Source organism: Podarcis cretensis (assembly GCF_951804945.1).
Source record: "Podarcis cretensis genome assembly, chromosome: 18".
NCBI lineage: Eukaryota > Metazoa > Chordata > Lepidosauria > Squamata > Lacertidae > Podarcis > Podarcis cretensis.
In genome coordinates, this window is record NC_137188.1 from 1978905 (window position 1) to 1993630 (window position 14726).

Below are 14726 nucleotides of genomic sequence, written 5' to 3' on the forward strand. Positions count from 1 at the left end.
CTGAGGAAAGGAGAGACATAATTGAAAAGGCACAGATATATTTGCGTGAGCAGGCCAGAGTGGGAAATATTTTTAATATTGATCGTCATCTTCAGGACAACTTTCCCTTGGAAGATCCTAATTGGGATCCAAACAATGCAATTCACCTGGCCAGACTTACCACCTACCGCCAGACACTTGTGCAAGGTATCCGCAGGGCATGCCAGAAGCCCACTAATGTGTCTAAAGTCTCAGAAGTAGAACAGAAACAAAATGAGAGTCCGGGAGACTTTTTAGAGAGGCTGCAGGAAGCCTATCGTACATGGACTCCTTTTGACCCTGAAGCCCCTGAAAACAGCAGAATGATTACTGCTACATTTGTGGCCTAGTGCGCTTCTGACATTCGTAAGAAAATTCAGAAATCAGAAGGATGGGAAGGGATGCTGATGAGCCAAATTATTGCCATTGCACGCCGAGTTTATTGGAATAGGGATGAGGCTGAGAAACAAGAGAAGAAGAAGTGGCAGAAGGAAAAGATGGTAATGCTAGCCACAGCAGTGAAGCAAGACTACCGCCCCTTAAATGGAGGGAGAGGACGGGGAAAGAATCCACCACTGGGAAGGAATCAATGTGCAAATTGCAAGAAGGAGGATCACTGGAAGCGGGAGTGTCCTGAACCCTTGAGGTTGGAAGAAGTACGCCCAGGCCCAGGCCCAGGCTCCGGCCCAAGAAACCAGGGACGGGGATGAGGAATGATCCGAGATGGAAGATATCAGAGACCTGGACAAGGACGGAGTAGAGACAATTTCATTGGACTGGCAGAAGAGGATTTTACCCAAGACTAGGAACGACCGGACTCCATAAAGTTAGGCTTCCAGGAGCCCACGGTCACAATTCAATTAGGGAGCCATTTAATAGACTTTATGATTGATATGAATGGGACGCAGGTGGCGCTGTGGGTTAAAGCCTCAGCGCCTAGGATTTGCCGATCGAAAGGTCGGCGGTTCGAATCCCTGCGGTGGGGTGCGCTCCCGCTGCTCGGTCCCAGCGCCTGCCAACCTAGCACTTCGAAAGCACCTCCGGGTGCAAGTAGATAAATAGGGACCGCTTACCAGCGGGAAGGTAAACGGCGTTTCCGTGTGCGGCTCTGGCTCGCCAGAGCAGCGATGTCACGCTGGCCACGTGACCCAGAAGTGTCTCCGGACAGCGCTGGCCCCTGGCCTCTTGAGTGAGATGGGCACACAACCCCAGAGTCTGTCAAGACTGGCCCCTACGGGCAGGGGTACCTTTACCTTTACCTTTTTAATATAGCTTGTGGAACAAATTGTAGTTAAATATGCTAGCAAAAGAATACGTGTTACATGCTTTTGCAGAAATTGCAGTCAAGAAGAACAGCAAAAAGAACAAATATATGCCTCAGTGAAATAGAGAACATGGCTTTATTGCTAAAAACCGCATGTAGAGGGGTGAAAACATAATGCCAAATAAGGGTTTGTGGTGTCGCCTCAGAATCCCTTGAGAAAGCAAGAAAACCAGATTGCGCAAATTCTGGAGCTCAATGGCTCCCCCTTCATCGAATTCTGTCCTGCCTGAATGACTCGCTCCTCCTTCGGCAGCGAACCTACCATGTTCGCAGAACCGCGCCTTCCCCGTCGCCCCGGAACCAAAATGCGCGGGGTCTCGTTGCCTGGACGGACGGCCTTGAAGCGAAGGACAACGCATCTCACGCACGCACGCACGCACGCTGTACGTTCTAGGAGGAAGAGATTCGGAGGCTTCGGGCCTTCTGAAGGACAGACACCGGGAGCCAATCGGAAAGCGTCGGGAACGCCGGCCGAAGAGGGCGCGCTTGCAGCCAATCGCAGGCGGGAAGAGGCGGGGCGGAGCGGAGCGGAGCGCAGAGATCCCGGCGAGGCTGAAGCGGCGAGATGTCGGAGAGGAAAGTGTTAAATGTGAGTGGAAGGGGGGAGGGGGCTGTGACGTCAGCGCTCAGTTTTGGGGTCTCCCTCCCCGGGTGGTTGTGAAGATGAAAAGATGAGGGGACCCCCAAGTGAGGCTTGGCTGGGGGGGCAGACCTGGGGGGGGGATCCCGGGGCCCCGAGGCCCCGAGAGGGGGGGGCTGGGAAGGAGGGGAAGAGCCCCCCCCCCAGGAGAGAGGGAGGGAGCCAGGACAGAATCGGGCCCTGGGGGTCCCTTCCAACTCTGGGATTCCAATGGCCCCTTGGTTCTCAAACTTGATCCCTTCCGGAAGTCCATTCCAAAACCAAAGCGTTCCAGAACCAAGGCGCGCTTTCCCCGCCCCTGTTCCCCTTCTCCCATTGATCCATAAAAGGAGAGCAATAACCAATATACTGTACAATGAATAAGACAGCATTGTATATGATAAAAATGAGAAAAAAATTCTTACTGATGACGGTCATTGTTTGGATGGGGGGCTTTTATCCATTTCCGCAGTCACACAGTCAATCAATCAATCAATCAATGAGGAGCTGAACTGGGTGCCACACAGTCACAAAAACAAATGAACCGAAAAAGCCACAAAAACACAAAATAAATAGCAAAAACAAAAGCGCCAAACTTAATCCATTCCAGAAGTCCGTTTGACTTCCAAAATGTTCAAAAACCAAGGCGCAGCTTCTGATTGGCACGGGCGCCCCTGAAACAATAGCCAACAGCTGCAGCAGACGTTAGGCTTCCAAAAAACGTTCGAAAACCGGAACACTTCCCAAGGCATTTGGGAACCAAGTTACCACTGCATATGGTTCTGTGTTATTGGATAGAGAGACAAGCAGATAAAAGGCTCCTGTGTGGCTGGAGGGATGAAGAGAAGTGGGATTGGGAAATAGGGGGGCTGGCAGTCAGTTAATGGGGAGGCCCTGGTTGGGGTGGGGGAGAGAAACCTACCACATTTTTCGCCCTATAGGACGCACTTTTTCCCCTCCAAAAATGAAGGGGAAATGTGTGTGCGTCCTATGGGGCGAATGCAGGCCTTCACTGAAGCCTGGAGAGCGAGAGGGGTCAGTGCGCACCGACCCCTCTCGCTCTCCAGGCTTCAGGAAGCTATCCGCAAGTCTTGCAAGCCCGGCGGGAGGTCCCGCAGCCCAAAAGCTCAGGGGACAGTGGGGAGGCGCAGCGCCGCCAACCCACTATTCCTCGACCTGGTATGGAGGCTGGCAAGCTTGCTTCTCCCCCCCCCCCCGCCAGCCCCACAAGCTCGGGGATAGCGGGGAGGCGGAGCGCCGCCGCCCCGTTATTCCCCGACCTGATCTGGAGGCTGGCGGAGGCGGAGAAGCAAGTTTGCTTCTCCCCCCCACCAGCCCCACAAACTTGGGGGACAGCGGGGCAAGCCGCTGCCCCACGGAGGCTAGAGAGGCTGTCCCTGAAGACAGAAGAGCTTGGGGATGGAGTGCGCTGCCCCACAGAGGCTAGCGAGGCTGTCCCTGAAGGCAGAAGAGGGAGACGGAGCACTCGGTCTCCCTCTTCTAGCTTGGGAATGGCTGCGCAAACCTGGGGGGGAAATAAAAAAAATTTCCTTGATTTCCCCCCCAAAAAACTAGGTGCGTCCTATGGGCCAGTGCGTCCTATAGGGCGAAAAATACGGTACCTTGCAGGACTGGGGCACTTTGATTGATTGATTGATTTGAATCTGGGTTGCTACTTCACTGGCTTTTCTGTGCTCATAAACCCAAATTCAAAGCTTAGGATAGACCCTCTTTGAGACCCTGATGAGCCAGCCAGACAATGCCGGGTTATTCATTTGTATTTTATTTTATTTATAAAATATATTCAACTTGACTGTAAGAATAAACAAGCCTCAAAGTGGTTTACAAACAACAAAGCAGTAAAACTGACAGAAAAAACCACAAAAAATGTGCAAAAGTTAAAATACTAAAACAGATTCAGAGAGCCTCCACTTTCTCTATGTCCTTATAGCATTTACATCTCATTTCCCTAAGAGATCTGGTTCTTCCAACCCCCATCCTATATCATTTATTACTGCTTTTACATCACTCCTTTCCTCCAAGGAGCTCAAGGTGGCATACTGATTTGCCCCCTCCCTCCCTCCCCCCCTCCCTCCCTCCCCATGTTCTCCCCTGAGGAAGATTACGCTGTTGGCATCAGCACTGTGTTACCAGCACAGAAATGACTTCTCCAAGGAAAACGTGTAGGCTGTGAGTCTGGAGGTCCTGGGCTGGTCCAAAGGAGAGCAGAGCAAGACGCTTGGCTGCAGGAGTTGCTGGAAGGAGGAGTACAAGGCACAATCCACGTGCCTTAGGCACTTGTGAATTTGTGTAGGGATTACTCCTGAGCCTTTTCTTCTCCTGAAGATGCCCCACAAGGCAGCAGAAGTTTAGAACCAGGATTTTTCTTCTCCCAGATGGGCTCCCTTCCAGCAACTCCTGCAGCCCAGCTGGTGCCAAATGTCTTGCTCTGCTTTCCTTCGGACCACATCAGCCAGGCTGAGAGGGGGTCTTGTCATCTGGGCAGCCCAGGATCTCCAGGCACACAGCCCAAGCTTGTGCCCCAGGGAGATCACCTGGGTGCTGCTAATGCAGCAAAAACAGTGCAGGAGGTAGCAGTTGCAAGTCAGCAGACTCTTCAGCCATAGCAGGCGCTGTGATTCTTCAGCAGTTTGACTTCACCCCTGGAGGCACAATCTATGATCTCTCAAGACAGACGGATGTCAACACATGTGACATCAGGTGCGAGGCAGGTAGAGAGATGGTTTGAAGTGCACTCCCAGTTGGCAAGGGAAATCTGGCTTCCTCAACTCCCTTGCTCCTCCAACACCAGTGTTGGTGCTTTTGAAGACACCGTGTGGTCAACTGGTGAGCAGATTTCTCAAGCAGACCCAAAAAGGTTCACCACTCCTTGCTGCAAGAGAGAACAAAGAGCCCAAGTTCACTGTGTCAGTTTCATGTCAGAGGAGCAAATTTCAGCCCGTCTCTCCAGGGCTGGAAAATTGGGATAGACAAATAAATAAGGAGCTTGAAAAGCAAATTGACCAGAGAAGCTTGCGGAATAGAGAATTGGCTGGCCCTGTCTCATTTGGGATGGAGGTTGTGCTAAGTTGCTTAGTAGGTTTTTTTGTGCTACTGAAAAACAGATGTGGTTTTGTGACCACCAACTCCTGGGCACTGCCAAAGTTTGAAGTGGGCGCTGCCAAAGCCTGCATGAGAACGATCTGCTCTTTCATCTGACCCATCTTTTTTCCTTGTGTCCTAGAAATACTACCCTCCAGACTTTGATCCATCTAAGATCCCCAAACTTAAACTTCCAAAGGACAGGCAGTATGTGGTCCGACTGATGGCACCTTTCAACATGCGGTAAGGAAGAATGTTGCGTGAGACTCTTTCCCCCACCCCTCAGAATTTTGGGGCCTTATTGACTCAGTTACATCGCCAGAGCTTTCTGTGTGAAATGATTTAGTTGTGTGGAACTTAAAAAGATTTCATTTGAGATATAATAGCGAAGAATAAAGAACCAGATGTGAACATGAGAATTGAGATTACAGTTTCTGGTCTAATAATAATAATAATAATAATAATAATTAACAATAATAATTGATTACTTATACCCCACTCATCTGGCCAGGCTTCCCCAGCCACTCTGGGCGGCTTCCAACAGGATATTAAAAACACAATAAAACATCAGACATTAAAAACTTTCCTAAACAGGGAAGTAATACAGGGTTATAATACTCACAGCAATCTGTGCAGATTTACGTTTTCTTGTACCTTATTACATCAATATACATACATACATACACTGCATTTTTCAGTGAAAACACGGCCAGGCTCTCTTCTTTCCCTTACTCTTACCATACTTGTATGTTTAACCATATTAACAATATCCTAGACTTAGTTATCTATTCCTCCAAAGCTGGCATTCTTAATTTTTTTGCCCCCAATATTAAGTAATAGTCATCCTAGCATCTTGTTCTCATACTGGCCACCCAGAGGCCCCAATGGGAGTCATTGATATAAGAAGAAGCAACTGTTTAAACTGTCTAGGTGCAAGACCTGTGGCGAGTACATCTACAAAGGAAAGAAGTTCAACGCCCGGAAGGAGACGGTCCAGAATGAGTCTTACCTGGGGCTTCCCATCTTCCGGTTTTATATCAAATGCACCCGCTGCCTGGCAGAAATCACCTTCAAGGTACGAGATGTCTTCATCCTTCTTTTCCCCCAGTGCAGCTGAAAAACAAATAATGGAAAGACACCATTTGATGCATCAATGCAATAGCAAATTGGAAACACCGGTCAGTGGGAAAGCATTCTGCACCAACTGCAGGTTCTGGGTCAAGCACGAGGGAACCCCCAAATTGAGTGGCATTGCAGTGATCCAGCCTTGAGGTGACCAGCGCATGATGGAGAAGAAAGTCCTTGTCCTTGAGGTGTGTTGATCATGCATTTCTTAGCACAGGGTAATTACAGGGATCTCCCCACATATGCAGAGGTTACATTCTGGGCTCCTGCAGATAAGCAAACACCCTCTCTGCTGCTCTCTTTCCAATCTGGACCAAAAATACTGTATCCAGAAATTGTGGATAATTAGAATTGAAGCTCTGGGGCCTGCAGGAGGCAGGCAGGCTGAGCGGTTTAAACAAAGCCCCACTGTGTCGCCAGACTTTTTGTGGCTTCCTCCACCCTCACTGACATTCTCTTCAGGCTCTGGGGAGGGTCTCCTTGCAGGCCACATGGACTCTCCAGCGCTCTCCTGCCATTGCCAGCTTTGAATCAAACTCTTTATTTCCCTGTACTGCTTGTATATGCAGTTGCGTGTGAGTGGAAGGACACCTGTAGAGCCAAGAGAATTGGCTTTGTGATTCTGCCTCCCTGCTATGCATCCCAAATAAATTGGCAGGGTTTGATTATTTGTGTTCCTTTAGCTAAGCATGGCTCAAGACAGCTTGGGCAAATAAAGTTTTTTGTTTAGTAAGAACGCAACAAGAGTCCTGCTGGGCCAGACCCCAAAGCTCCCTCATCTAGTCCAGCATCTTTCTTTCCTCAGTGGACAAACAGATGAGAGCTTGAAGGCCAGAGCCTCTCCTGCTGCAAAGAACGAAGCAGCAGCTGCGGGATCAGGCTTAGCCCAGCATGCTGTCCTCACAGTGGCCAGCCGTGCGCTCATGGTGCGCTCCCTGACTAGCAGTCGTGCGCAGGCCAGGAGCAACTCGGCCTATGGGTCTCCCACTAAAATAGCTCCCTCTTGCTTCCTGTGTCCCCGTCAGACAGACCCCGAGAACACAGACTACGCCATGGAGCACGGGGCCACGCGGAACTTCCAGGCCGAGAAGCTACTGGAGGAAGAGGAGAAGCGCCTGCAGAAAGAGAGAGAGGATGAAGAGCTGAACAACCCAATGAAGGTATTTTCCACCAGTCCCACGAGGGAAACCTTCCCTTTCATTTAAGCTCCTCTTCATTAATTTCTGTAGGTTGCTTTGAGTTAATTTGGTTAAACTAGTTAGTTTAATTGAGTGAGTGTAAGAATAACAAAGTAATAGAAACATATGTTCCTGCTTTACCCCTAAGATTTTGGAGAACAGGACCAAGGACTCCAAGCTGGAGATGGAAGTTCTGGAGAACCTCCAGGAGCTGAAGGAGCTGAACCAGCGCCAGGCCCACGTGGACTTTGAGTCCATGCTGCAGCAGTACAAAGACTATGAGGAGCAGCAGAAAGAGCGGGAGCTGGAGGAGGACGAGCAGGAGACAAAGTGAGAGCCAGGGCTGCCTCACATACACCAAAGCGTGTGTGTGAATGTTTTATTGCTAACTAGGGGCTGCTCCCCCCGCTTGCTTTGCTTGCCTAACCCTCTCCTTCCCCTTAGAGCTTGCCAGAAGCATGATGATGTTTATTTATACCCTGCCCATTGGCTGGGTTTCCCCAGTCACTCTGGACGGCTTACAGCATATATAAAAACTTAATAAAACTGCCCCCCCCCCCCGCTTATCATTTCCCCTGCCAGGCCTGCCCCCACATTGGAGGTGCAGGTGAGAAGGGCAGGGAGAACTGCAAAAAGCTTAAACCTTCTCAGGCCTTCCCCGGCCATCTTGCCATCTCTTCTGGCAGTCTTGTTCCTTCCTGTGCTCCTCCTCCTGATGGAACAGCTCTTCTTCCTAATTTGCTGGGTGGTGGCAGCAGCAGCAGCAGAAGCAGCAGATCCCTGAGCTGGCCTGGGAGGAGGGAGGTGGCTAACAGTAGCACCAGCCAGTTGTGTTGCTGGTCAGCTAGACAAACTGGATCCTGGAGGCAGGGGCCCTGGCGCTGGGAGACTGAGAAGCCAATGGAGTTTGTGGACAGCTGCAGCCCATCTGCAGTTTGCCTGGGCTTCCTATCCACTGCTTCCTGTCACACTGTCAGTCAGGGTTTCCCAGACTTGGATCTCCAGCTGCTTTTGGACTGCGATTCCCATAATCCCAGACCACTGGTCCTGCTGACTAGGGATGATGGGAGTTGAGACCCAAGTTTGGGAAGCCCTGCTGTAGCTCATCGTGCCACCTGCCTGTGGCCAACTAGCTAGCAGCATGCCTACATTTTTACATGTTTATTACATAGTAAAATTTAGAATTGATTTCCACCCCTACTCCCTGAACCCTGGTTTCCTTTGACAAAATCTTTCCCTTAGAGCAGCTAGCAGCAATCTGAAATTTTTGGGCACAATGAGCTAACCTGCTACATTCCTGTGTTCTGCCTGCTTGTATGTCGCCCTGCCAGAACTATGCTGGAACAAGCTCAGAGCAGGAGGCTGCTACAAGACTCTGATTCAGAGGACGAGGACTCTGCTTCACGTCCTGCTAAGCCGTTTGCAAAAGCGAAGCCTACAGACATCCTGCAAGAGGTATTGTGCAGAGAGGACTGTCCCACCACAGACAGGTGCATCCCTGAGATGCCAGCTGCCTTGAGAGACGTACCCCCACCCCACCCCCTGAGCCCCAGGTCATTGGTCCTGTCTCAATTGCATTGCTAGTGATGAGTTCAAACTTGGCACCCTCTGCCTGCCCCCACCATGCAAAAGGGAATTCCCCTCCCAATCTCGGGCATCACCTTGATTTTAGGGTGTGCTTACAGCAGCAGGAGGAAAACAGCTAGATCATGACTGTTGAGGCAGATGCAGCCAGAATAGTGTGGATTGCTGAACAATAGCTACATCTTTATGCGTGGTCTGGAGGCTCCATCTGGTGGAAAACACTGCAGCTGGAGTGTTGATGGGGACAGACTCAGGTGCTCAAAAGCTTGCACTGGCTGCCCCTTCGCTACCAGGCCAGGTGGAAGGTTCCTGTATTAATTTACACGGCCTTTAACAATTTGAGTCTAATAATAATAATAATAATAATAATAATAATAATAATAATAATAATGTTATTATTTATACCCTGCCCATCTGGCTGGGTTTCCCCAGCCACTCTGGGCGGCTTCCAACCGAATATTAAAAACAATACAGAATCAAACATTAAAAACTTCCAAATACAGGGCTGCCTTCAGTTGTCTTTTAAAAGTAAAATAGTTGCTTATTGCCTTGACATCTGATGGGAGGGCATTCCACAGGGCAGGCACCACTACCGAGAAGGCCATCTGCCTGGTTCCCTGTAACTTCACTTCTCGCAGCGAGGGAACCGCCAGAAGGCCCTCGGAGCTGGACCTCAGTGTCTGGGCTGGATGATGGGGGTGGAGACGCTCCTTCAGGTATACAGGAATGAGGCCGTTTAGGGCTTTCAAGGTCAGCACCAACACCTTGAATTGTGCTCGAAAATGTCCTGGGGTTTCCCAGTGCCTCCAGGTGCGCCTCATCAGACTGTGTTAGTGGTCTCCCTTGACACAGATGCTTGGCTTGGATCCGCCAGGAGCCCAGGCACCCATAAGCACATAAAAAGACACAAGGAGGATCCGAGCTCAAGAGCACTCTCCTCTCTTGCCGTTTCCGGCAGTGGGATCTGTATTTGGGGCCCAATCTTACGGGAACTTCCAGTTGAGGTTTTTGAACTTCCAGCACTTACTGAAGGCTTTTCATTCCATCAGGAACTTCAGTCACATTCAGATTTTATAGTTTTCATTTTTGATCTTACTGCATTGGGCATCTGGTCCAGTGCTTAGAGCCAGCTTTGACAAAACAGTATTGAATTGTCGAAATAAATAAATGACCTCCCATCATTGGCTGTGCTTGCTGGGGGTGTTGGGAGTTGTAGTTCAGTGATACCTGGCAGAGTAGAGGGTCCCCTGCACCTAGTGCATTCAGTGATTCTCTGGGTGGAAGTAAACAAAGATGACTTACTATTCATGCATAATTTTAAAGTTTATGTTTGTGCAAACCACAATTGCAGAGTTGAGCAGATAGGTTGCAGGAGTTGTTAGCCTTTTAACCCCCAGCGTGCAACACAAAATCTTATTGTTCTCCCCTGTCCCATCCCGCCCCCCGGCCTCATCTCAGGACTCGGGGCCTCAAGCAAAGAAGCTGAAGGTGGAAAGCTGGGAGAGGAGCATCGGGAAACTCTCAAGCAAGGTCAAACTGTCTGGGCTGGTGACTGCCAAGAGGAAGCCAGTTAGTAGTGCGGCCAATGGAGCAGACAGTGGAGATGCACCGCCAGGCGCAGGTAACGAAGGGGGTGGAGAGCTTAAAAGTATTTCTCTCTCTCTCTCTCTCTCTCTCTCTCTCTCTCTCTCTCTCACACACACACACACACACACACACACACACACAAATAGCCATGTCAACTAGTTCCTTTATTAGGCTGACCAAAGTGTTACAAAATAGTGGGCAAGGTTTTCGGGTTCTCTTCCATCAGATTTGATGGTAAACTTAGGTTCTAGGGAGTAGGGTAGGAATAACTGACTGGTGTCAAAACCCTAAGACCCTGCATTTCATCACAGTCGTGGGTGGAAGCCGCAGAAGCTAAGATAAGCTTCTGTTAGCTGCTTCGCAGGTTTTACATTGCCCCAAGGACTAATGGGATGATGATAATAATAGTAACTTTATTATTTGTACCCCAGCCACCTGGCTGGGTTGCCCCAGCCACTCAAGGCAGCTTCCAACAAATATAAAAGCATAACAAAACATCAAACATTAAAAACTTCCCAATACAGGGTTGCCTTCAGTTGTCTTCTAAAAGTCATTTAGTTGTTTGTCTCCTTGACATCTGATGGTAGGGTGTTCCACAGGGCGGGCGCCACTACCAAGATAGCCCTCTGCCTGGTTCCCTGTAACTTCTTTTAACACAGAGAAGGGAACCCCCAAAAGACCCTCGGAGGCTGAACAATGAGGGTGGAGATGCTCCTTCAGGTATACAGGGCCAAAGCCATTTAGGGCTTTAAAGGTCAGCACCAACACTTTGAATTGTGCTTGGAAATGTACTGGGATCAATGTAGATCCTTTAGGACTGGTGTTATATGATCCCATCAGCCGCTCCCAGTCACCAGTCTAGCAGCTGCTTTCTGGATTAGTTGTAGTTTCTGAGTTGCCTTCCAAGGTAGCCCCACCTAGAGCGCGTGGCAGTAGTCTTACATGGCTTTCCAGGTAAGAATGCCAGAGCCTGCTAGATCAGGCCAGTGGCCCATTAGTCCAGCCTCATGTTCTCCCAGTGGCCCCCCAGATCCCCAAAGGGAAATCCACAAGGAGGATTTGAGCTCAAGTGTCGTGTCCCCAGCTGTGGTTTCCAGCAACTGGCATTCAGAAGCATTGCTGCCTCTGACTCTGGAAGTGGAGGAGAGTCTTTGTGGCTGGTAGCCATTGAGAGTCATAAACTGGTCTAAGCCTCTTTTAAAGCCACCCAACTTGGTAGCCCTCCCTGCCATCTTGTGCCATCTAGCTCTGCGCTGCGCCAAGAAGCTCTTCCTTCAGCTGTCCTGAATCTTCCAATCTTCAGCTTCGTTGGATGTCCATTGAATGTTCCAATATTACGAGAGAGAGGGGAACTGTGTGTCTGCCTTTTTTGTGAACCGACAACGTCCCAAATGCTGCAACCTTTCCTTCCAGGAGAGTTACTCCATCTCCTTTATATATTTGGTGGCCCTATTTGGAAGCTTTTCAAATTCTACAACCTCCTTTCTGAGGATACCAGAACTGTACCCAGTATTCCCAAGGTGGTTGCACCATAGATTTGATAATGGCCTCATGATGCTGGCAGTTCTTGTTTCCTGTTGCTGAACTGCCATCCCACCATCCCTGACTGTTGAGCATGCTGGCTGTTGGAGCTGCTGGAAGTTGGAGTCCAGCAGCATCTGGAGGATCCCCATCCCTGATCTAGAATATACTTTGAGGTCTCTGCCTCCCCAGCTTGTGCAAAACGTCCAACCTTTGCTTCTGTTTTGGCTGTTTCTAGGTGCTGGGAGTACAAGCAGCCCCTCTGGGGGGGCCTCTCTGGCTTCTGTCCCCAAAGCAGGAGCTTCCTCCCTCAGCCTTCTGGGAGCCTATTCTGACAGCGAGGACAGCAAGAGTGACTGAGCGCCACAGGAGAGTGACAACCCCCAAGCTTCACACAATACTTCCCTGGTAGTTGGTCTCCCTACACGGTGGTATCTCGTCCACCCGCACACCAAACCACCTGCAGATGTTTTTTCCTCTGTGGAATCTTTTCCCCACCAGCTGCAACATTTGCCTTGGGCTTCTCCTCCCGATGTGACTTGGGCATCCGCTATCAGGTCTCCTTTCTGCCACCTCCAGACCGTGAGTCAGACAGGCCAGCCTCCTCCTGGATTCCTGTGGTGGTTTGGTACAGAGAAAGCAAAGCTTGAAGGGCCCTCTGCAGAGCCAGCCCCGGGAGAGCGCTGAAGTCCCAGGCCAGGCCAGGGAAGTTCCCTATCTGCCTCTTCTCTGCAGTCCTCCTTTACCAGACCACTCGGTACAGCTGGTTCCTTCCAGAGGAGCAGGACCCCGAATGCAAGGGGGCCAGCTAGTGAACAGCCAACATGGGGGGAAATAGGACTTTCACGACCCCAACCACCCCAAGAAGTGGTGGGCCATTGCTTTGTTTGTTGAAGATCCTCCAAGTTGACAGAGCCACGTTCCGTCCCCTGCTCTCTAATGGACATTTTCAAAAACCAGAAGCCTAGCACAGTGTGTGGGTGTCATCCATCCACCATTTTGAATTTGGCAATGAAAGAAGAACAGCCTGTTGTCATCCCCACAAACACAAATAGATGTCTGCCGTTTTGATAACGACTTGGAAGGAAATGGGGGGGAGGGGCTTACCAGATTTGTTCATGCTAATCTGTTTGCATGTGGTCAGACAGGACATGAGATTAAGCACACCTTGCGTGCTCAGGTTTTATTCATCTTAAGTAGCAGCTACTCAAGGGTTCTAGGCATTCTAGACTGGGCTGCAGGAGGCAAAGGGTAAGCCCTTTCTCCCCCCCCCCCCTTCCTGAAAACCAAGTTATGTGCTTAACCTCAGGTGGATTGTTTTGTCCTCATCTCCCAAAGTCCTGGGGCTTGTTTAGTAGAATATCCGCCCTTGTCTGCCTGCATCAATCAAGCTGCCATCAGTGTAACTTAATAAAAGGTACAGGTGAAAGTGTGTTCTCTTCCCCCCTTATTAGAGGTTACTGCCCACACTTCTACTGCGCCTTTCTGCTTGTGTGGTGGTGAGGCGTTCTCAAAGTAAAGGAAGGATTGAACTGATTAATAAGAATACACACAGAAGCTTGAACCAGCAAGGGAAGGGTGCGTATAATAATCTCAGTCTCTATCCCCTGGCCCAGGTCATTTTATTCACAAAATAACTTTTTACAGAGGGTTCTAAGAACCAATCAGATTTCTTCTGAGCATTTCAACAAACCCCACGTGGGGACAAAGTTAAAGTACCAAAACTAATTAAGCATGGGGTAAATAAAACATAGGGACGCAGGTGGCGCTGTGGGTTAAAGCCTCAGCGCCTAGGGCTTGCCGATCGAAAGGTCGGCGGTTCGAATCCCTGCGGCGGGGTGCGCTCCCGCTGCTCGGTCCCAGCGCCTGCCAACCTAGCAGTTCGAAAGCACCTCCGGGTGCAAGTAGATAAATAGGGACCGCTTACCAGCGGGAAGGTAAACGGCGTTTCCGTGTGCGGCTCTGGCTCGCCAGAGCAGCGATGTCACGCTGGCCACGTGACCCGGAAGTGTCTCCGGACAGCGCTGGCCTCTGGCCTCTTAAGTGAGATGGGCGCACAACCCCAGAGTCTGTCAAGACTGGCCCGTACGGGCAGGGGTACCTTTACCTTTACCTTTAAATAAAACAGAACTACAAAGGAGTGCATTTGGCAACCCCGGGAGGTGATAAACAAGCAATATACATGATAAGGAGGGTGGCCAGGAGAACAGCGATCATTATCACCTTCAGGTGAGATCTGTTTCCTGGCCCTAAGATTAACATCCTAAGATTAACATATCAGAAAAGCTACATCAAGGAAACTGCCCACTGTCTTTGATGACCCAGGATGTCTTTGATGACCAAGGCAAGGCAGACACATATTACACAACGGAGTGCAAAAGATCCTGAGTGCCAGGCGGGTGGCGGGGAGGCGACTTCAGGGTCCAAGGTCATTTGGCAGAAGGTAAAAGGATGTGGGTGGTGCTGTGGGTTAAACCACAGAGCCTAGGGCTTGCCGATCAGAAGGTTGGCGGTTCGAATCCTCATGACGGGCTGAGCTCCCGTTTCTCAGTCCCTGCTCCTGCCAACCTAGCAGTTTGACGGCACGTCAAAGTGCAAGTAGATAAATAGGTACTGCTCCGGCGGGAAAGTAAACGGCGTTTCTGTGCGCTGCTCTGGTTCGCCAGAA

General features: G+C 50.1%; 2 protein-coding genes across 2 annotated transcripts in view; one reads left to right on the top strand and one right to left on the bottom strand.

Annotated features, from left to right (window-relative positions):
• The window catches only part of S1PR4 (sphingosine-1-phosphate receptor 4), a 147492-nt gene that overhangs the window by 48437 nt on the left and 84329 nt on the right, over positions 1 to 14726 (bottom strand). The window lies entirely within an intron of this gene.
• On the top strand, positions 1751 to 13490 carry YJU2 (YJU2 splicing factor homolog). Its single transcript, XM_079960872.1, has 8 exons — positions 1751 to 1931; positions 5206 to 5306; positions 5994 to 6138; positions 7214 to 7348; positions 7515 to 7696; positions 8698 to 8821; positions 10409 to 10571; positions 12297 to 13490. The coding sequence occupies exons 1-8, from the start codon at positions 1908 to 1910 to the stop codon at positions 12416 to 12418; spliced, it is 996 nt and encodes a 331-aa protein (XP_079816998.1). The 5' UTR covers positions 1751 to 1907; the 3' UTR covers positions 12419 to 13490.